Source organism: Leuciscus leuciscus (genome assembly GCF_965113295.1).
Source record: "Leuciscus leuciscus genome assembly, chromosome: 3".
Taxonomy (NCBI): domain Eukaryota; kingdom Metazoa; phylum Chordata; class Actinopteri; order Cypriniformes; family Leuciscidae; genus Leuciscus; species Leuciscus leuciscus.
In genome coordinates, this window is record NC_138727.1 from 26,521,267 (window position 1) to 26,542,967 (window position 21,701).

At 42.3% G+C, this 21,701-nt stretch overlaps 1 protein-coding gene across 1 annotated transcript; it reads right to left on the minus strand.

Moving 5' to 3' along the window:
- Window positions 1-518: 518 nt before the first annotated feature.
- On the minus strand, window positions 519-3,270 carry LOC309495571 (uncharacterized protein). Its single transcript, XM_082165354.1, has 4 exons — window positions 1,519-3,270; window positions 1,164-1,256; window positions 942-1,004; window positions 519-718 (listed from the first exon to the last, which is right to left on the minus strand). The coding sequence occupies exons 1-4, from the start codon at window positions 1,694-1,696 to the stop codon at window positions 618-620; spliced, it is 435 nt and encodes a 144-aa protein (XP_082021480.1). The 5' UTR covers window positions 1,697-3,270; the 3' UTR covers window positions 519-617.
- Window positions 3,271-21,701: the final 18,431 nt, after the last annotated feature.

A 21,701-nucleotide genomic window follows, 5' to 3' on the forward strand; every position in this document is an offset into this window, starting at 1 on the left:
GGAGCGATTAGGGGTTAGGTGCCTTGCTCATGGGCACCTCAGTCATTTCCCACCGGTTCTGGAATCGAACCAGCAACCTTTGGGTCACCAGATCAACTCCCTAATCACTAGGCCATGACTCCCCCTACAATCTGGCCTCTAGCTCATAAATGCCAGAGGAGAACTGGCCCCCGACTGAGCCTGGGTTCTCCCAAGGTTTTTTTTCTCCATTAGGTCACCTGATGGAGTTTTTCGGTTCCTTGCCACTGTTGCCTTTGGCTTGCTCAGTTGGGAATATTTTGGGGATATTTAATTTAATTTTATCAATCAATAAATTCCACTTGAAACAAACCTTGTTGTATTATTTTAATTTAATACTGTGAAGCTGCTTTGATACAATCTGTATTGTGAAAAGCGCTATACAAATATACTTGACTTGACTGACACATGTGAAGGCCAGTGTTTATTTATTTATTTTTTGCGGTGATGACGGTGACGAGCTCAGACCCGCGGTAGGCGTCACGTGACGTCACGTATTGCGGTAATGCGGTAACCGTCCCAGCCCTATCCACACACACATACACTAATGTCTAAATCACACCTACATATTGGGACCAAGTTGAAGTGTGAGTCCTAAACTAAACTCCTAATAAAACATGGTTACCTTGTTTGAGATGGGCATCGTCCAGGTCTACCATGGAGGGGGATTTAGGTGTACCCACATGTGTTTTCTGGGAGCCTATAATGAAGCATTTCAATAATCAATTATTCAAGTCTTTACCTGAATAATAAGAACATGCCCATGCTTTATTGTACTACTTTGCAAGGCTATGTTCTCTTAATATTGCACTCCAGTATCTTTACAACAAATGTGGTATTCTTATAACTTTAACTTAAAAGCAGACAAAGATTAGCAGAGGCCAAGACTTTAGTCAAGTGAGTTACTATACATTTTCTTATACCCTTTTTCTTTGAAGATACTTGGAGTCCCTCGTCTTGAGGTCCCTCGTCTTGCAGGTTTCCTGCTGATAGTGGAAAAAAAGAGCAACAATCTAAAGTACAGCACAGTGACTCATGCAACCGCTGAAATGTACTCTTCCTATCCAACGTAATTTTCCAGAGCAATGAAGGAAAGGCAGAGCTGGAAGAATAATAATGTATAGAATTGGAATAAACGCATGTACCATTCACATGATCCTCATACTCATGACTTCTGCAGCTTGAAGTTTGCGGTTCTGCCTCATCACTGGAACTGTTGCTGGACACATCAATTTCATCTGATTAAGACAAAAGCATAAAGCTGCTGAATGCCACTATCACACCATTTCTACTTCATTTTCTATCGATGTGGCCTATCACAAAAATTGGTGAAGCTAAACTTCTAGTACATTACTTCCGTATTAAATTACCTGCCAATGTTTGATATTTTAGAAAATATTGACAACACTCCTAATACTCTACAGAATATACATTATTGTGAAATACAACTAATCATGATTACCAATTGTGTTAAGATGCATATTAGACAATTATGTTTACCTTGTGGATCTATTGTTATACCATCTAATCCTTTACCCTGGAGTTCGGGCAGTTTCCCTTTTTCCATTGCAATGAGGATTTTACTAATCTTTGCAAGCTGTAGAGTGCTTTCAGGGAGGCGGTAGAACTCCCGATGAACTCTGATATCATGGCCAAGGAAGTTGGCCAGTTGATCCATCTCATTGTCTTTAAGGTTTAATACTGTGGACAATGTAGCTACTTGCTTACGCAGCTTTGTTGAGCAAAGGGCATCTGGATGCTTTGCTCCACTGGCTTGGGCGTACTGGCGAATACAGTCTGCACCACGATAATGAGACAGAGCACCTGGACGAGCAAACAAATGCTGGTTCTCAAGAGGAACTTGACACTTTTCTCACATGTTTACAAGGAGATCCATGGCCACTACCATATTAGGGGTCAGCAACACTGGTACCTTCCTCCCCCTCTTACCACGTATTTCCACCCTTTGGAAGTACCCACAAAGCTTTTTCTCAAAGTCACTGAGTCCCACAGCGATATCTTTGTGAATTGGTGCCTGGTCTCTAGACGTGTAAGATTGAACATTCATCTTGGAAACCTCACCCTCTCTTCGTCTATTAAAAATAATAATCTGTGTTAGCATGACTTTACAAAGAGTGGCAAAGTTTTTGCCATTTGGTTTTTCTTGTAGGGCATCCACATACTCCTGCTGTTTTGAGTTCAAAAATGAGTGCAGTGTTTTGACATCCTCTGTAAATGGTAGGACTTGTGGCTTATTCCATTTAGCTTCACCCAGAGTAGTCAGTGCAGCTGCAGACACCACCTCATTCCATTTGCTTTCATACAAACGCTTGAAGTTTCGTGCAGACTCTGCAGTCGTGTCGCGTCCTGACATCAGTGCATTGCATTCCACGGAGTTGGCAATCTTCACCAAGCTGTGTCCAAGCTTCAGTGCCAGTGATGGAATCTTGTAGGTGTTTGTCTCCTCACTGAATCCTGCCACTGCTCTGACTACTTTTATAACGTGAGGAAAGTTGCAGGGTTGGATGAAGTCCTCCATATTATGAATGGGTGTCAGGGATCTGGCGGTGATGAGCAACCTTGCTACTTCCCTCATTTTTTGCCTAATGTAGTCATTTCTTCCTGAATGTAACTTCAGCCTGTTGTACATCTGCTCCCCTAAAAGAAGAATGTATCGATCATTTCTGACAACATTTGAAACTTCATCATTCACCATCTCACAAGCAATGGTCCATAGACTTTTGCTAACATCCACTGGTGGAGGAAGGGTCAAGCTGTTCATTGACTGAACTCTCTTCTGCCCAATTGTGCGGCTTTCATATTTGGGGTTCTGGGGGCATGTTCGGATGTGTCTCCATAGTGTCTTTCTGTTGTACAGACCTTGACAGTGGATACAGTGAGTGAAGTCAAAGGTGGATTTTATTTCTTTGGGGCGTCTGCAAGCAACCATTTCCCCATTTCCGTTTTTTGAAACTGCAGCATTATGGGCAAAGTTTCCTCTACTCTTCAAAAGGCGTAATCTCACTCTTCTTTCCTTTGACCTTTTATCGAAGCTGAATGCCTTAGCTACCTCAAATTCATTACGATGAACAAACTCCAAGTGCCGTGCGATTTTAGAGTATGGCTTCTGACAATAGGCGCAATATTGTTTCTTCTTGTATCAATTTTTTTGCACTTTTGTAGGCATCGGTGTCACAGATGTGGAACTGTGATAGGATGAGCTTGTACTCGTGTCTGTTGTACTCTTAATCTCAACAGCATGACAGATATTTAGTTCTTGACTTTCACAACTGTTGTCTGATGAGCTACCGTCTGTATCAGGGACATAGTCTTTGTCACTGAAGTCAGAAAAGGAGGATTCCTCACAAGATATCTGTGGGGAAAACATTATTATATTAAATGCCCCTATGAGGAATATCAAGCATATGAATACTGAAGCCATTTTGATATCCCCACCAACAAAAAAACTAGCACATACCTCAGATTCATCAATCTGTAGTAATCAGTCACCCCTCTTTCAGTTTCAGGTGTTTTTGTTGACAGTTGTTAATAGCGTTGAGCACATTTGTCATGATTTTCTTTCAGTCTGTTTACCCGGGAAGCAAACCTATACAGTACCTGTGTGGTTTATCAATAGGTAGTTCAGAACTTGAAGTATGTTGAACATTTTTTTAAAAAACTGGCCAAATGATTACTTAAAGGTTGTATCAGCAATTTCAGGCCCAAACATAAATGATCACATTCATCTAATCTTTCCTAACGATCCGCTAGCTGCCCGCCCCATAAGCAGGCCGTCAAAAAAACCGCGTCTCTGTAGGCAGCCTAGGCTCTGAGATCTGCACACAAAAACAATTGGATTTACCAACCACTCAAAATGGACTTTAATTTATAACTTCAACTTAAATCTGTCAACGAAGCTTTCAGTGCATTTGCCAGTTTTTAAAAGTTGTGTATGCACATGTAGACTAGAGACCTGCACTCCCGCGGGACACAACGCAACAGAGTGCGGAGCGGGAACATAGATCTGATGGCTGAGTGCGGGCGCGGGCGGTAATGCACTCGTCTGTGTGCTGGTTGCGGGAGAATAAAACGATTCGCGGGACTCCCGCAAAATAGAAATATCTATAAATTGAACATCTAAAAACGAATAAATTGTAAATTGCACAAAAGCAACAAGAACAACTAAAACAAAATAGAAACGATTTACAGGCCAGAGTCTCTATCTATTTATATGTTTGCAGCGTTGAACAATGTAAGCCAATCACAGACATATGTGTTGATTTCTTGAGCGCAATGGCCAATCAGATGCATTTAAGATAGAATCCCCTCACCGCTCAAAATGGACTTTTTGTTCAGTGCTGAATTCTGCATACTGGCAAATCATCTGATTATAGCAAACAAAGTGTAGATATTATGACAGATTCATTGTGCAGCCAGCTTCATTGATAATAACAGAGATTTGTGAGATCACGATGAACTGAGATGTCTTTTTAGGAATTATTAAGGAAGAAATCCGCAGGTCTCTAATGTAGACTTTAAAAACAAACGACTAACGCTATATTTACATTAACAGTAGCCTAAACTGCAATCTAGTGTATGTGAACCTTTTTGCAGATAAACACAAGTGCATTATCGGACAAGATAATGGACAAGTTAATTGAGTAAATCATACTCCCACTACGGTAATTAATAACAGACACATTTCCTAAATAGGCCTGTGACTGTATACATCTTACATTTTATGAAATAGTTCCATTAGTTAAAAATAAAGTTTAAAATGCTTCTTGTTCCCATATTTCATAATACAATGACAATTACCCTTTCTGAAATACATTTTTTTGTGAGGTTTTGCACACAACACCCACCCCTGTCGGTGATTGGTTGGAACACTATTTATTTTGGTTTTGAGTGGTTGGTGAACCCAATTGTTTTTTATCGGTTACCCCTGCTTATGGGGCGGGCAGCTATAGCGGGTCGTTAGGAAAGATGAATGTGATCATTTATGTTTGGGCCTTTTTTGGGCAGTTGGCTTGTTCATTTTGGTAGGAAGGCAAATATCTTCCTCCAAAGGTGTGTTCTCGGTCCGTGTACGTTTTGATAGTTTGTTTTCCAATTTGAAATGAAATAAGCAGAAACGAGAAAACGGCCCCTTTATTCGTTTTTTTTTTTTTTTTTTAAAAAACGAAAAAACGAGATTTCGGCTTGAGTTTTCGTTTTTTAGTTCACAGGCAAAAAACGAATAAATGACTTCAAAATTCGTTTTCCACATGTGGGCGGCCTGACACGCCCCCTTCCGCCGATTGGTCAAGCAAATCTGAGCATGTGACGTCATCAGTTGTCCCTCCGGTCAGGTCTGCTCAACAAAATAATAGTCCTCTACTATGGCTACAGATTCTTAAACTGTACAGGGCAGGTCCTACTGGGCTTTCTTCTGTGCAACTTTACACGTTTCACAGAAATATTTACATCAGAAATATTAATTATTAGTCTGCCACCAGCCCGTTTTATGTAGCTGTGTGGAGTTAAATCTGCTGACAGCGCCGAGCGGGAGACGCTCACTGACCAATGTTCAGTCAGCAGTCAGAACTTTTCTGTTAGACGCTCCGTTTTGCCACGGGATGGTGATTGCAAATACTGTAATGCCAATCGGCTGAGGATGGGTACCAATGATGGTGAAATACATTTTTACTGAAGCTGTAATCATAGCCGCGACCCGCGAGAATGAGACAGATGATTGACAGGACGATAGCGGAGGCAATTAAAGGCGCAAGATAACTTCTGTTAACAAAAACATAAATAAATAAAAAAGTTTAATATAAGTGACTTTGTCTTTGTTTTATTGTTTTTGTTGGTTTTAATCAAATCATTGTGAACCACAAACTGAGCCTTCGTTTTAAAGGGCAATTTCCAAATATATTTAATTTTTTTGTTATAATATGGGTATTTTATAATACAGCATAAATAAAAACAAACACACGTAATATGTATGCCTATAGGCAAAACACCACAGTTCTCTTACGAGAGGTACTCTCGTACTGCGTAATATCTTACGCTAGGGGAAATCTCTTTTCCGCGAGATACTGAAGCCAAAAAATTATCCTTAATTTTGAAATAATGTAAAACGCGTTGCGGCAGCATGCAGACATAGGCGAGACAGCTCGCGCGCCTATTGGCTGCCCTGCGGCAACTGCAGCAGCCTATCGATAAGGCCCTATCGTGACGTCATCACCAATGGGGGCGCTTCGCGCCCCATACGTCACGTCCCGCCGAAACGGGCGTGGCCTGGGGCTATAAATATAGCATCGAAAGGCTAGCTTACCGATTTTTCATCTCTTCAGCGGAGCTCACGCATCGCTGGATCCAGAGAGAAGAAGCCGCGCCGTGGAAACAGCATTTCAGCGGGACGAGTTCGGTACCTGGAGTCGCTGGCCGCGCCGCCTTCAACCACCGTTCCTGCTACGCTATCCGGCGTTATATCCTTTCATTGCATTGTGTGTGTTCGCCGCCGCGACTCACACTCCCTTTCTAAAAGAGCAGAGCGTCTTTTTCAAGATGTCTCGTCCATCCTGTGGCTCGTGCCGAGCCCCACTCAGCGACGGGGACCGCCATGTCATCTGCGTTTCCTGCCTGGGTGAAGGACATGCGGCTCTAGCGCTCGCTGACGGCGGATGCCCTTACTGCGAGCTTATGCCTATGGCGACTCTGAGGACTCGCATGGCAACTTTCCACGAGCCTGCACCCCCTGCTTCGACGCCGCGCCGTAAAAAGCTCCGTGCTCAGCGGATCCCTGAGCCTCCCACCGAGAAAAGCTCGCCGGTGCGCCTGCCAGCTTCGCCGTCTGCTTCTCTCGAGTCTCTCACTCCCGGACAGTGGCCGCCGCTGGCCGCCGCTTCCGCCGGAGATGACAAGGAAGAAGCGGCAGTTTTCGAGGAGGACAACTGCTCTATCCTGGCTTCGGACAGCGAGGATTGGGCGAGCTCTGTGGACCTCGCCCCTTCTTCTGCCCGCGAGTCGTCAGGAAAACGGGCCAGCATTGAAGCTGAGCTGATGCGTCTGTTCACACAGGCCACAGAGAGCCTCGGCCTCGAGTGGTCCGCGCCCGCCGAGCCTACACGCAACCGTCTGGACGGCTGTTTTCTGCAAGGGGACCGCGTTTCCACGCCCTCAAGACCCGCCCCGTTTCTTCCTGAGCTTCATGAAGAACTGGCAAAGTCTTGGAGCGCCCCTTTTTCAGCCAGGCTACGTTCCTCTGCTTCGGCGGCATTCTCCGTGGTGGACGGTGCCAAAGACAGAGGATACCTCGCTCTCCCTCTAGTGGAGGAGGCGGTAGCAGCCCATCTTTGCCCGCCCTCTGCTGGACGGCGGACTAAGACGGCGCTACCTTCAAAAGCCTGCCGCGCTACTTCCACCCTGCACAGTCGCGCTTACACCGCCGCTGGGCAGGCTGCATCAGCGCTACACACTATGGCCACTCTCCAGATCTTCCAAGCTAACCTTCTCCGAAAGCTGGACGAGGAAGGCACGGAAGCAATCAACGTGGCGGATTTAAGGAGCGCTACGGACCTCGCACTCCGCGCTACGAAATCCGCTGCACAGGCCATAGGGCGGAACATGGCCTCTCTCACCGTTGCTGAGAGACACCTCTGGCTGACGCTTTCAGAAATGCCGGACTCGGAGCGCTCTGTGTTCCTCGACGCCCCCGTTTCTGCTACTGGCCTCTTTGGATCGTCCGTCAAAGATTTCGCGGACAGATTCGCTGAGGTACAAAAGACCTCCGGTGTATCAGAATGGGTGCTGAACATTATAAAAAGAGGCTATTCGCTACAGTTCGCTCGACGTCCCCGCCGTTGTGCGGTGCGAGTCGAAACCACGGTAGAAAAGGAAGTAGCAAGTGTACTTCGTACCGAAATTGCGAAACTGTTGAGCAAAGGGGCAATAGAGCCTTTATCTCAAGCTCAGAGCGAAGGGGGGCTATACAGCAGATATTTTCTGGTTCCGAAAAAAGACGGGGGTCTCAGACCCATTCTAGATCTAAGACAACTGAACGTAGCGCTTTCAAAACGCAGGTTCAGAATGCTCACAACCAAGAAAATCCTCGCGCAAATTCGCCACGGGGACTGGTTTGTGTCAATAGATCTGAAAGACGCGTATTTCCAAATACAAATAGCGTCACGTCACAGGCGATTTTTGAGATTCGCCTTCGAGGGCCAGGCTTATCAATACACAGTCCTACCGTTTGGCCTGTCCCTAGCACCCCGTACATTCACGAAGTGCATGGACGCAGCCCTCGCTCCCCTGAAACTTCGGGGAATGCGAGTTTTGAACTACTTGGAAGATTGGCTGGTTCTAGCTCAGTCACATACGGAGCTCATAGAACACAGAACCATTTTACTCGAACATCTCGAGAATCTGGGTCTCAAAGTCAACTGGGCGAAAAGTTCACTGTCTCCCAGTCAGAGAATATCTTTCCTGGGCACAGAACTGGACTCGCTGTCAATGACAGCTCAAATATCGCTACAGCGCAGATTGACTATTCAGCGCATGACAGAAACCTTCCGCCGCGGCACTATAGTCCCGCTAAAGAAGTTTCAAAGGATGCTCGGTCTCATGGCAGCAGCATCCACAGTTCTCCAGCTGGGTCTGCTTCGCATGCGCCCACTGCAGTTCTGGCTACAAGCGCAAGTACCGCGTCGAGCATGGACTTCAGGTCTCTTTCGTCTCAAGGTCGATCAGGAATGCGTCTCAGCACTGATACCCTGGAGAGCGACCGACTGGTACCAGTCAGGTGTAAGCCTGGGGACTTCCTCGAGTGTGAAGGTGGTGTCCACGGACGCCTCCACCTCGGGATGGGGAGCACTGCTCGAGGGCAGACCGTTTTTCGGCCAGTGGTCAGAACGGGAAAAGCTTCTGCACATAAACTGCCTGGAAATGATGGCAGTCGACAACGCGCTGAGGCGCTTTCGTCCCCAAATAGCAGGACACCACGTCTTGGTCCGCTCGGACAACATGTCAGTGGTAGCCTACATAAATCGCCAGGGAGGCATCACATCCCGAAACCTATACAGGTTAGCGAAACGCCTCCTGGTATGGGCTCAGCACAATTTGCGCTCGCTCAGAGCAGCGCATGTGCCTGGCCACCTGAATGTGGGACCAGACAGACTGTCCAGGAACAATGTTCCAGCAGGAGAATGGTCACTGCATCCGCAGACAGTCCAACTGCTGTGGCAGACATTCGGCAGAGCAAAGATAGACCTGTTTGCGTCTCAAGAAAACGCTCACTGCCCGGAATTTTTCTCAAAGAGCAGGGATGCGCTGGCCCACGTCTGGCCCCGCTGCCCGCTCTATGCCTTTCCCCCCATCACGCTCCTACCTCAGGTATTAGAGCGGATCAGGGAAAGCAGATGCTCAGTGTTACTGGTTGCTCCGTTCTGGAAGAACCAGGCTTGGTTCCCAGTTCTTATGCAGCTGACGAGCACTGCCCCATGGCCAATACCAGTGAGGAGGGACCTCCTCTCTCAAGCCAGGGGCTCGATCTGGCATCCTCGCCCGGAGCTTTGGTCCCTACATGCGTGGGCCATCAACGGGTACCCTCTGATATCCCAGAGGGAGTGTTAAACACGATCATGCAGGCTAGAGCTCCCTCTACGAGACGGCTCTATTCCTCAAAATGGTCAGTGTTCTCCAGCTGGTGCACAGCACGCGGCTTTTCACCCCTGGACTGTGGAGTGACGGAGGTTCTCTCCTTCCTACAAGAGCTACTGGATGAAGGCAGAGCCCCATCCACGCTCAAAGTCTATGTGGCGGCTATAGCAGCGTTTTCCAAACCAACGCTTGGTCAGTCACTAGGAAGGAACGATCTGGTCATTCGGTTCCTTAGAGGAGCTAAGAGGTTAAATCCTCCCAGACCTCCCTCAGTCCCCATATGGGACCTTTCTACGGTCTTGGAGGCCATGAAGGGTGCCCCATTTGAGCCTATCCAGTCAGTAGATATCAAACACTTGTCTTTCAAAACGGTGTTTCTTCTGGCTCTCGCTTCAGTGAAGCGCATAGGGGACTTACAAGCGCTCTCAGTGAGCGCGACGTGTATGGAGTTTGGGCCAAATGACTCGAAAGTCATACTCAAACCAAGGCACGGGTACGTCCCTAAATCCCTCAATACACCGTTCAGGGCCCAGGTAATTTCCCTGTCTGCCCTGCCGGTCTCTAACGAGGAGAAGGACGCCAGCTTCCTTTGCCCAGTCAGGGCGCTAAGGGCTTATGTGTCCCGCACGTCTGTTTTCAGACAGACGGAGCAGCTCTTTGTTTCACTCTACGGACGTTCTAAGGGACTCGCCGTTTCGAAACAGAGCCTATCCAGATGGATAGTCGATGCTATAGCGCTGGCTTACACCTCTAAGGGCTTGCAGTGCCCATTGGGTGTCAGAGCGCACTCCACGAGAGGCGTGGCCTCGTCGTGGGCTTGGTCTAGTGGGATTGCCTTGCAAGATATCTGTATGGCGGCAGGCTGGGCCTCCCCGTCTACATTTATAAGGTTTTATAACCTAGAGGTTCCCGCTCTGCAAGCTAAGCTGCTTTCAGTCTAGAAATCGGTACTGTCTGCCCCGAGTACGTCCGGCCCAGAATACCAAAATAGCGCGAGCAACGCTCGTTTAGATCGCGCAGCTCTATGGGCAATGTGTAAGACCCACTATATTCATCAGTCCAGGCCGGGGTCGCCCTGACTGAGTAAATACCATCACTATAACTGTTCTTATAGGATGCTGCATTACAGGAATGATGCTATTCTAGCCACTCTTCCTGGGCTCTCTGTGAGTCACTTATGATCATGTACTACATGAGCCCGGGCACCTGGCCTTGGGACTTTGGTGCTGGATCATAGCATGCACGGCGTTTTACACTGTTTCCCCTAGCGTAAGATATTACGCAGTACGAGAGTACCTCTCGTAAGAGAACGTACTCGGTTACTAACGTAACCTCGGTTCTCTCTAGAGAGGAAACGAGTACTGCGTATCTTGCCGTGCCTGCACACGCTCCGGTTCGCTCCGGCGATGAAAAACCGGTAAGCTAGCCTTTCGATGCTATATTTATAGCCCCAGGCCACGCCCGTTTCGGCGGGACGTGACGTATGGGGCGCGAAGCGCCCCCATTGGTGATGACGTCACGATAGGGCCTTATCGATAGGCTGCTGCAGTTGCCGCAGGGCAGCCAATAGGCGCGCGAGCTGTCTCGCCTATGTCTGCATGCTGCCGCAACGCGTTTTACATTATTTCAAAATTAAGGATAATTTTTGGGCTTCAGTATCTCGCGGAAAAGAGATTTCCCCTAGCGTAAGATATTACGCAGTACTCGTTTCCTCTCTAGAGAGAACCGAGGTTACGTTAGTAACCGAGTACGTTTTTTGGTTTTGTTTGTGTGAACTTTTATCCCCAACCATATTTCTTCATGGGCTCCACGCCAGGGGTCACGCTCAGCACCCCTACTTCCCATGGTAGCCTACTAACTGTAATTATGCTGACCCAGTTTATATGTAAAATCTTTGGTATATGTAATATCTAAAAACACTTTACAGTGTGATGGAAATAAACTTTTCTTAAAGCGTGTTGTATATCACCACAGATTTATTGACACCCTTCTACCCTTCTATCTGTTGAATTGTTGTTTGAAATATAAATCAACAACGTAAGAGGCTGTCTGATGAACTCTGTATGAACAAACTCCCAGCTTTGCAGTACAGGTGGCACAGAAGACCCTGCATTTAGATGTACATTACACACTGTCTAATGCAGCTCAAAGGAGGCACTGTGAATTTGCATAGCAATTTCATTCTAAGAGGTTATTAAATGTGAAGTGACAACATGAAACACTACTTTCAATATATAAAAAAACACCAGTAGTTGGTGGCAAGTCAGCCTGGGGTGCGTTTCCCGAAAGCATCGTTAGCCAACTATGGTCGCAAGTTCCCTCGTTGCCAATAGAGTTCAATGGACATTGCGATGAACTTGCGACCATAGTTGGCCAACGATGCTTTCGGGAAACGCACCCCTGATAATGATTGAATACCAATTTACTCATTTAGGCTCACAATAAGCAGATTACATAATTATACCATGAAAAAAAAAAAATATATATATATATATATGTGTGTGTGTGTGTGTGTGTGTGTGTGTGTGTGTGTGTGTGTGTGTGTGTGTGTGTGTGTGTGTGTGTGTGTAAAGGCAGGATCACCTACTGGTGAAACCCAAACGGAAAGTAGTTAATTAACACAAAGTAGTTATTAGTAAAAATGGGGGAAACTGGATCAAGTTCCTGTGGAATCAATAAATGTTCTTGATGGCATGCATTGTTTCTCGTTTTTATTGTTTGATTATACAGCCAGGACTGGACTTCCGTTTAGGTTCCACCAGTAGGTGATCCTGCCTTTACACATATATACATACACACACACACACATATATATGGGCTTAATTTGAGCCGGAACACGCCGGAACATGTTCCGTCACCTCCGACATTGGATCCGGAAACTTTTTTATTGGATCCGGCACCTCCTGTGTCACTAAAATTAATTGCCTAAATGAAAAAAAATTAAAATAATTTTCCTGTTTGTGTAGTGTTCAATGTTTGTGACACATGACTTGCGCGCTTGTTGTACGAGTTGAGATTGCTGTTAGCCTCGATCGTTTCACTCAGGGGAAAAATGTCAAAAAGACAGGAAAGTTTGCTTAACTTTTTCAAATACGCTGGACAGTCAGATCCCCAAAAAGCAAAAATCGTTCCCGCTGATCAAAAAGGAGACCACGGTGGACACAGTAGCCTAGTATCAACATAATATCTTGTTATTTCGACATAATAAGGGGACATTCTAATCTGCATTAAGCCACATTAAGCGATAATGTTTTTCTATGGGAGGAAAATGCTTAACGTGTAAATGCGTTCATATTATGGGCTCATCTGATTTTTTGTACATAGCATAGCCTATTTGTTAGGATTTTAGTATCATAATGATTAATAAATGCACGCACAATTATCCGTGAACTTGATTTGAACAAATGCCTTTCAACTTGTGTTTGCAAAATTCTGAATTAAATGAATGTGCAGAAATTTGTACAAATAGAGAGTATGTAGGCGTAGGCCTTGTAGCCATTAAAAAAGCGCATTTAGTTTCATATTTGTTAAAATATTATAATGTTATTTTTATTTTTTCTTCCATTTATGTTGATTTATGAAAAGTGAACAGCACGACCGAGTAAGATAGGATGCGCAATATGAGACATGGAGCGGGTCAGACATGATTTTGACCGTTGAAGTTGAAGTTGTTTTGTAGAAAGCCTTTCTTTAAAGTGAATTTCGTTTTGTATAAATTGTATCTTAATTTTAATCAATTTTTCATCAACCAATTGCCTGTATTTAATGAATAGGCCTATGAAACAAATATAACGGAGGCGCCCGCGCAATCCTAACTTAACGAAACTCAGCGTATGCCTCACACAGACATGACAAATACATCAAATACACAAAGCTTGAAATGTCTTTAAACGAAATAATTCAAAACGAAAAAAGAAAAAGGCTACTTTCTGATGATGTAATCCATTAGGCTTATTTATGTGCATTTCTCTCTATAAGCGCGTTCACACGGAGATGGCGATCGTCAACTTCATCTTTGCAGCCGAGTCGACACTTTTAGAGAAAACACTTGTTTATTAATAAAAATCAATACACCCGTCACCGGATGCACGCACACATATTATTTCGAAATAACGAGATATTGTGTTGAAATAACATTATTATTAATAATAGCCTACATCTTTTAGAATAGGCCTATTTGATTGAATGCTGAATGTTGCGCTTGTTCAATTTAATCAAATTAAAACTGTAATTGTGATCATTAACATAACTGAATATTAAATATTTAGTGGCCAAGTTTTGCGCAGCTCCCCGTCAATGATCTAGCACCCACTCAGCACATGCGTTAACAATTCTCTGGCGCTGTCCCTGCAGAGAAGCTACGTAGGCAGTGTATTTTTTTTTTTGTTTTTTTTTTGTTTTTTTGAATTTATTTATTTAAATGGGACAGTGCATATTCATGAACGTACAATCAAAGTTGAACGTAAATACGCCGGATTTAGCACAATGCTAATTTCCATCCGTAGTCCCAAACATAGACAAATACAAACCAAAAAATCATACAAACAATATACATAAACAAATATACATATAAAGCTAAAAAAAAAAAACATTAATAGTTCCTATACATTATTGTACTTATTATAATATTTATTTAAAGTGCATGGATGCCTTTACATAGACATCCCAAAGTGCTTATTATAAATATATAAATAAAACTACCTATCAAATTTTACCTTCATACTTAATGATTACATTTTTGATTGTTATTCAGCCATCTTTTAAGATGTTTCTTAAATGAAACAAAAGTGGGGCTATCTCTAATTTCCGTTGGCATACTGTTCCAATTTATGCAGCCTTTAATAGAGAGGACATTTTGTGCAAACGAAGATTTTCTAAATGGTACTTCACAATCCCCCCTGGTTAATGATCTAGTCCTCGTCTCGCTATTTCTCTTTTTGATAAAATCCCCCAGGGGTGGAGGGGCGATTCCATTAATAGATTTATAAATAAGACAGCTATTTTTAAAAATTTTAAGATTTTCCAAATTTAGGAGTTGATACTTCTCAAGAATTGGACAAAGGTGAAACGACTGTGGTTTCCTGTCAAATGCCTTAACTGCTTTTTTATATAGTTGTTCAATGGGTTTTAATGCAGTAACTCCAGCAAAAGACCAAACTGTGAAGCAGTATTCAATGTGGGAAAAAATCATACAATGGAGATAGGATTTAGCAGCCTCAGTTGTAATGTAAGACCTAATTTGTTTGTAATTTTGTAGATTAAATGTTATAGCATTGGATACCTTTTGTATGTGTTTTTTGAAAGTGAGGTTTGAATCTAGCACAACCCCAAGGTACTTGAACTGGGCTACCAACTCCAATTCCTCCCCTCCCAAAAACACAGAAGATCTACTTCTTTTTGGAAGTTGTTCAATGAGTGTCTTACATTCAGTTTTTAAAGTATTTGGCTTCACAGGTTTTTTTTTTGTAAACATCATCACAACGGTCTTTTCGGTATTAAGAGTGAGACAAATTTGATTTAGCCAGTTTTGAACTTTAGTTAGTGAATTTGTAAGGTTTGTAGCTATTATCTTTTCATCTTTACCATGTATGAAGATCACAGCGTCATCCGCATACATCTGCACATTACAGTCCGGACAAGCAGCTGGAAGATCATTAATGTACATTGAGAACAATAGAGGCCCGAGAATTGAGCCCTGTGGAACTCCAACATGATTGCTAATGGAAGGAGATTTAACACCATCTATATTAACACATTGTGTTCTGTTTAATAAATATGATTGAAACCATGATATAGCATCTGTAGAAAAGTTAAAATGTGTGAGTTTGGTCAGCAGTACTTGATGGTTAACTGTATCAAAAGCCTTTTTAAGGTCTAAAAATACAGCTCCTACACAAGGACTCTTATCCAATAAATACTTGATCTGTTCAATCAGAAAGCAATTCGCTGTCTCAGTGGAATGATTGGGCCGGAAACCGAACTGCATACGATTTTGTTCTGTTACCTCCAACCCCCGTTTTGAGTGGCCGGATCCACACCCCCTCTGCGCTCCGGGACCTCCCACTTTACAAATTAAGCACTGTATATATATATATATATATTATTCTTTTTTTTTCTTTTTTTCATGGTATAATTGTGTTATTACAAAAAACCTCATCATTCTGCAGGACAATTGTCTATTTCAGTATACAACACAGATAGAAGGGTGTCAATAAATCTGTGGTGATATACAACACGCTTTAAGAAAAGTTTATTTCCATCACACTGTAAAGTGTTTTTAGATATTACATATACCAAAGATTTTACATATAAACTGGGTCAGCATAATTACAGTTAGTAGGCTACCATGGGAAGTAGGGGTGCTGAGCGTGACCCCTGGCGTGGAGCCCATGAAGAAATATGGTTGGGGATAAAAGTTCACACAAACAAAACCAAAAAACTGTGGTGTTTTGCCTATAGGCATACATACGTGTGTTTGTTTTTATTTATGCTGTATTATAAAATACCCATATTATAACAAAAAAATTAAATATATTTGGAAATTGCCCTTTAAGCCGATTGGCATTACAGTATTTGCAATCACCATCCCGTGGCAAAACGGAGCGTCTAACAGAAAAGTTCTGACTGCTGACTGAACATTGGTCAGTGAGCGTCTCCCGCTCGGCGCTGTCAGCAGATTTAACTCCGCACAGCTACATAAAACGGGCTGGTGGCAGACTAATAATTAATATTTCTGATGTAAATATTTCTGTGAAACGTGTAAAGTTGCACAGAAGAAAGCCCAGTAGGACCTGCCCTGTACAGTTTAAGAATCTGTAGCCATAGTAGAGGACTATTATTTTGTTGAGCAGACCTGACCGGAGGGACAACTGATGACGTCACATGCTCAGATTTGCTTGACCAATCGGCGGAAGGGGGCGTGTCAGGCCGCCCACATGTGGAAAACGAATTTTGAAGTCATTTATTCGTTTTTTGCCTGTGAACTAAAAAACGAAAACTCAAGCCGAAATCTCGTTTTTTCGTTTAAAAAAAAAAAAAAAAAAAAACGAATAAAGGGGCCGTTTTCTCGTTTCTGCTTATTTCATTTTAAATTGGAAAACAAACTATCAAAACGTACACGGACCCTTCTCCTCACAGCGAGGGACTGCTCTGTTCACCTGTAAAGAGAGAACAGCCTCCACTGTGAAAAAACACACTTATTCATTTCATACTGGAGAAACATCAGGACATCCACACACAAGTGACACGTTTCACACCACATCTATGTCAGTACATTGGACAGGCTCTCATTACACACTCATGGAATCCTCAAACAACGTCACAGTTTAAAAATGGGGACAAACTATGGAATGTGAATATAATATGATGTAGTAATAAAAAACTAGACATATTTGTAAAGAGAGGACAGAATTCACTTAGTAAACTGAAAACTACAATGTTTGAATACTCAAAAGACCCGTAACATTAATGTGGTTCCATGAAGTACAAGTCAAAACAGTGTAAAGGTCATGTAGGGATGATTGGCTGTGCTGTGTTGAGTTCAGTGATGGTGTTGATTTGGGCAACCAATGGTTGTCTCAGTTTGGTTAGTGCTTTTGCCATCAGTCCATGTGACAAGAGTTTAGTGCAAGAGATCTAACCTGAGAATGGTTCTCCATCGTGTCAGAAGCTGTGGATGAATGGTCACTGTTGCGGTCGGTGCACTGGTCACTATTTGAAGGCCTGGGGTCAGACAAATGACTCCCAATCTGATTAAATAAGAACATACACATTAGATCAGGGCAGAAACAACCAGTTACAAAGATAATCAACAGCAAATGGATCTGTAACTCTCTTTACAGTCATCGTTGTTACATTTGTGAAGGCATATAAAACACATTCCATTTGATTCCACACCAATCATCCATAATGAAGAAAAACACACTATATTCATTTCAGACCGGAGAAACATCAGGACATCCACACACACGTGACACGTTTCACACCACATCTATGTCAGTACATTGGACAGGCTCTCATTACACACTCATGGAATCCTCAAACAACGTCACAGTTTTTCTTATAATGTTAAAAATAAGTCTATTGAACAATAGACAAAAAAAGATAAGATTTGATTTCTACTGAGGGTCTAAATGGATCAATATGCCCGTAGTGCCTTATCAGTGAATCAAGAGCTTGACTTAAACCAAAAATGTCTACCTGTTCAGTTGGCTTGGGGCTCCTGTTGATTTTGGTAGGCAGGCATGAACCCTCTCCTGATGGGGTGTTCTTCTCACTGCAAGGGGCTCGGCTCATCTGTAAAGAGAGAACATGCTCGGAATATTTGAAGGCCATTCAACAAAATAAATTGTGTATGACTGCACTATGCAATTCTGTGTCAAAACCGCATCATTATTATTCAATAGACAGTCCAGAGACCGTTTAAGTTGTTCTGTTCTGTTCATCAGGTAATACAACACAGAAAGTCAACTAACTAACACATAACTCAACAATACCAACACAAACTAAATGGAGATATAATTACCAGAGTACGCCATGGCCAGTGTGAGTCTCCGTAGTTGTATGTTAATTCTTCTCCTGGAGCTATGTCTTTTATTGAAAACAAACACAGATGTGGCAGTGTTGGGCAAGTTACTTCAAAACTGTAATGCGTTATTTATTACTTGTTACTGTCATTTCAAAGTAATTCGTTACATTACAATATTACTGTATTTAAAATGTAAGGCATTACACTACTATTGCATTACTTTTAAGTTACTCTCACCAATTGGCAATCTAAATGTAGCTCATGATGCTCAATTAGCTCATTACACTCAATTAGCTCATTACACATCCAGTAGAAGGTGATGTGGTATCCGACTGAGCTTGGATTGTGGTTAAAAACAGTAAGATATAATAGCCACAGTGATGGCTCATGGTGCAATACAAGGCACAATCATCGCAAGAACAGACAAAATGTCAAAGTCTGGCAAACTCTGATAGAAATACTGCAACTTTAGGCCTATTCATAATAACATTAATTGAACTGTATTGTATCGTAATGTCAAAAGATATGACAGGATAGTACAAAATTAGCATTTCTATACCTTTATTGTTTTACAGCATAAGGCACAGTTTATGCTTCATAAAAAAAAGATCAGCCCTAAGAGATATGACTTAATTTCAGAAACGTAACTAAAATTAAAATATGGCAAAATGTAGCCTTCAATAAAACTGGCCAGAGATAAAAAAAAAACACAAAAAAAACCCACAAGCCTCTTAAATCACAGCTAGACAATGACTATTAGCTATATGAGGCTACCAAGTCACATTTTCAAACGAAAATAACAAAATCAAAGTGCTTTTAATGATATTGAAGTGCTTCGGCCTATTTGCCTTAAAGGGATTACTTTAGTCTGAACTCCAACCTGAAAAAAACAGCAATACAGGACAAAAATGTAAACAGACTGTCACTACCAAATACACAAACAGAGGCAGCATATTGTCAAGCAAGGCCTGTAAAACTGACATATATATATAGCAGAGGTGGGACAAAGTCATTGTTATGCAAGTCACATGTAAGTCTCAAGTCTTTGCCCTCGAGTCCCAAGTCAAGTCGAGTCAAAGATGAGGCAAGTCCCGAGTCGTGTCAAAAGTCAAAGCCAACAAGTCTCAAGTCGAGTCCAAAGTCCTACCATTTTAGTTTCGAGTCATTTCAAGTCCTCTTACCACAGAAATAAAATGTATACAAATCATGTATGTCTGTAAGATTTGTATTTATTTAAACCTCTTTTTATACAATGATATTAATCAAATACAGTAAAAAACAGAAAATTTAATTTTCACAAAAAAATTCACATGAATTTATTTCTTCTGCTGAACCGGAAGGAGGGGGGGGGGGGGGGAGATGGGTGCAACTGTGATGCAATTATTAATAATTGTAATTTTTGCATCAAAATAAGTGTATTGTGATTGTCAAAACATTTTAGTAACTAAACTGAATTTTATTAGGTTTAGTGACAACATGTTACAATGTTTACATTGTAACGTAAATGCCTCTGGGTTAATGCGAATTAGCTCAAGAATATAGGGAATTTTGGCAATATTAATATTTATAACGCATGGTCATAATTCATAAATCGCATATGCATTTACTTTATCAATTATAGGAAATGCCTCGTTCTGTACTGTCTGATCATTACAGTTAAGAAGAAGTATTCCTGTTTACAAAACTCCAAGAAAGTTTATCTTCTGGCCACGAAGACAAAACCTCTTTGGGTTTATAATTTAAAACTATTCAAAGTAGTTTTATAATATAGAGCCTGTAGCTTTATAGATCTTTTGTTTCATTGACTTTATAAAAAGTGGGTTTTCAAACACAGAGACAGTTAAAAGTATAAATGGGTTTATTAATAAAATGGCACACGCTTGAGATTATAAGCTACAAATATAAACGTACGTAAAATGCAAACGATAAAACAGACAAACATTTAACCGAACAAAAACATAAAACATAGCATGACGTGATCGGAATGAATGACATGAAAGAAAGAAAGAAAGAAAGAAATAAAGAGTTAAGAGATAGAGGGTAACTTAATTCGCAGACCTACAAGCTAAACACCAGGAATCAGCTGTTAGAGAGAAAGATACTTGCGAGATATGGTACTCTTTCAGTGTGATGCTGAAAAGGGGGCGCGCGCATGCGCGTGTCCGGCTGGTTTGCGTCTAGCTTCTTCTTCTGGGTCGTTTCGAAAAACGATGTAAAGGCTCACTTGAATTTAACGTTACCGGAAAAGTTCAGATTCGTCTCCCGGGATGGGAGAGGCTGGAAATCTTAGTTGCAAAGACCGGCTGTTACGACTCGAACATGGGTTCGTTCGATGGAGAAGGCCAGGGCCTCCTTCAGATGTTCCTTGGAGAAGCGCTGCGCCGGGGAGAAGAAGGTCCGAAGAGAGGAAGTTGAGTTGGAAGCGATAAGAGCGGAGGAAGAGAGTGAGATGAGGGGGCTTCTGCCTTTTAACAGACATCTGTTTACGCCCTGTTTTGGGGACAGAGCGAATCAAAACTTCTGATTTGTAGCGGGAAGAAGTCTTCTTTGTGTGAAGAAAAACACGCCCCCTTTTACCATATGTCTTATGAGGGAAAGGATTCATACTTAGAAATATGATATTTCCTGGAACAAATGCATATTATTGTACTTTGCAGTCAAGATTCGTCTCCGTGAGATGGAGAGGATTACAGAGATATCAATTATGACAGGTAAAGATTGGGGAAACATAACGTTACACTTATATGCATAATTACACACAAATAAAGTTTGATTAAACACACAATAAAGTTGTCAGTGTTTCCGTTATGGCAAGTGACGACACTTTGAGAAACATAGGAATACATATCAACATTCAGTGGCTTGTTATGTGGGGGAATATCTGTTTCAAAGTCCAGAGTGTGTGTGTGTGTAAGGCTGGAATGCCTGCTTTCCTGGGTCGTAAAGTTTTATGGTCTGAGGTAGGGTTACAACAAGACACGACTGAGGAATTCCCTTCAATGAACATTTAGAATTCAAAACTATACTCTAGCAAACCAAATCTCTATCACACGTGAATATAGGAAGGTACACACATTATAAAGGAAAATAACAGATATTTCTCTTATTCTCAGTTATACACAAAAGGGTGTTTGTGTGTGTGTGCGGAATGCCATGAGGCTGTAAAGTTGGGGGATACCAGTCACATGGGCGCTGGTAAATTGGTCCTCGTGGGGCAATTATTAACCAGCAAGGACAAAGACGATGTGTTTTGCCATCACATGATCCACTTAATGCGAAAAGCAGATGCCATTGTTGTTACAACATGGTTCAATTTCTGGCAAGCTACGCTTTTTTATTATTTCAGTTTAATTCAATTATTGTGATTTGATTTAATATTGACTCATTTGGATAAATATTAGGTAGGCTACACAAGATAGGCATTAATTTTTCTCAAGAAAAAAACAACTCACCTAATGCTGTAAACATACAGAGAGCCCTATCACCTGGCAGTATTATTTAAGGTTAAAAATAA

Coding starts and splice junctions, on each gene's coding strand:
- LOC309495571 (XM_082165354.1), bottom strand. CDS start 1,696: ATGGATCAACTGGCCAACTTCCTTGGCCATGATATCAGAGTTCATCGG. Junction 1,005..1,163: donor GTATGAGGATCATGTGAATG/GTACATGCGTTT, acceptor TTCCACTATCAG/CAGGAAACCTGCAAGACGAG. Junction 719..941: donor AGTATCTTCAAAGAAAAAGG/GTATAAGAAAAT, acceptor GCTTCATTATAG/GCTCCCAGAAAACACATGTG.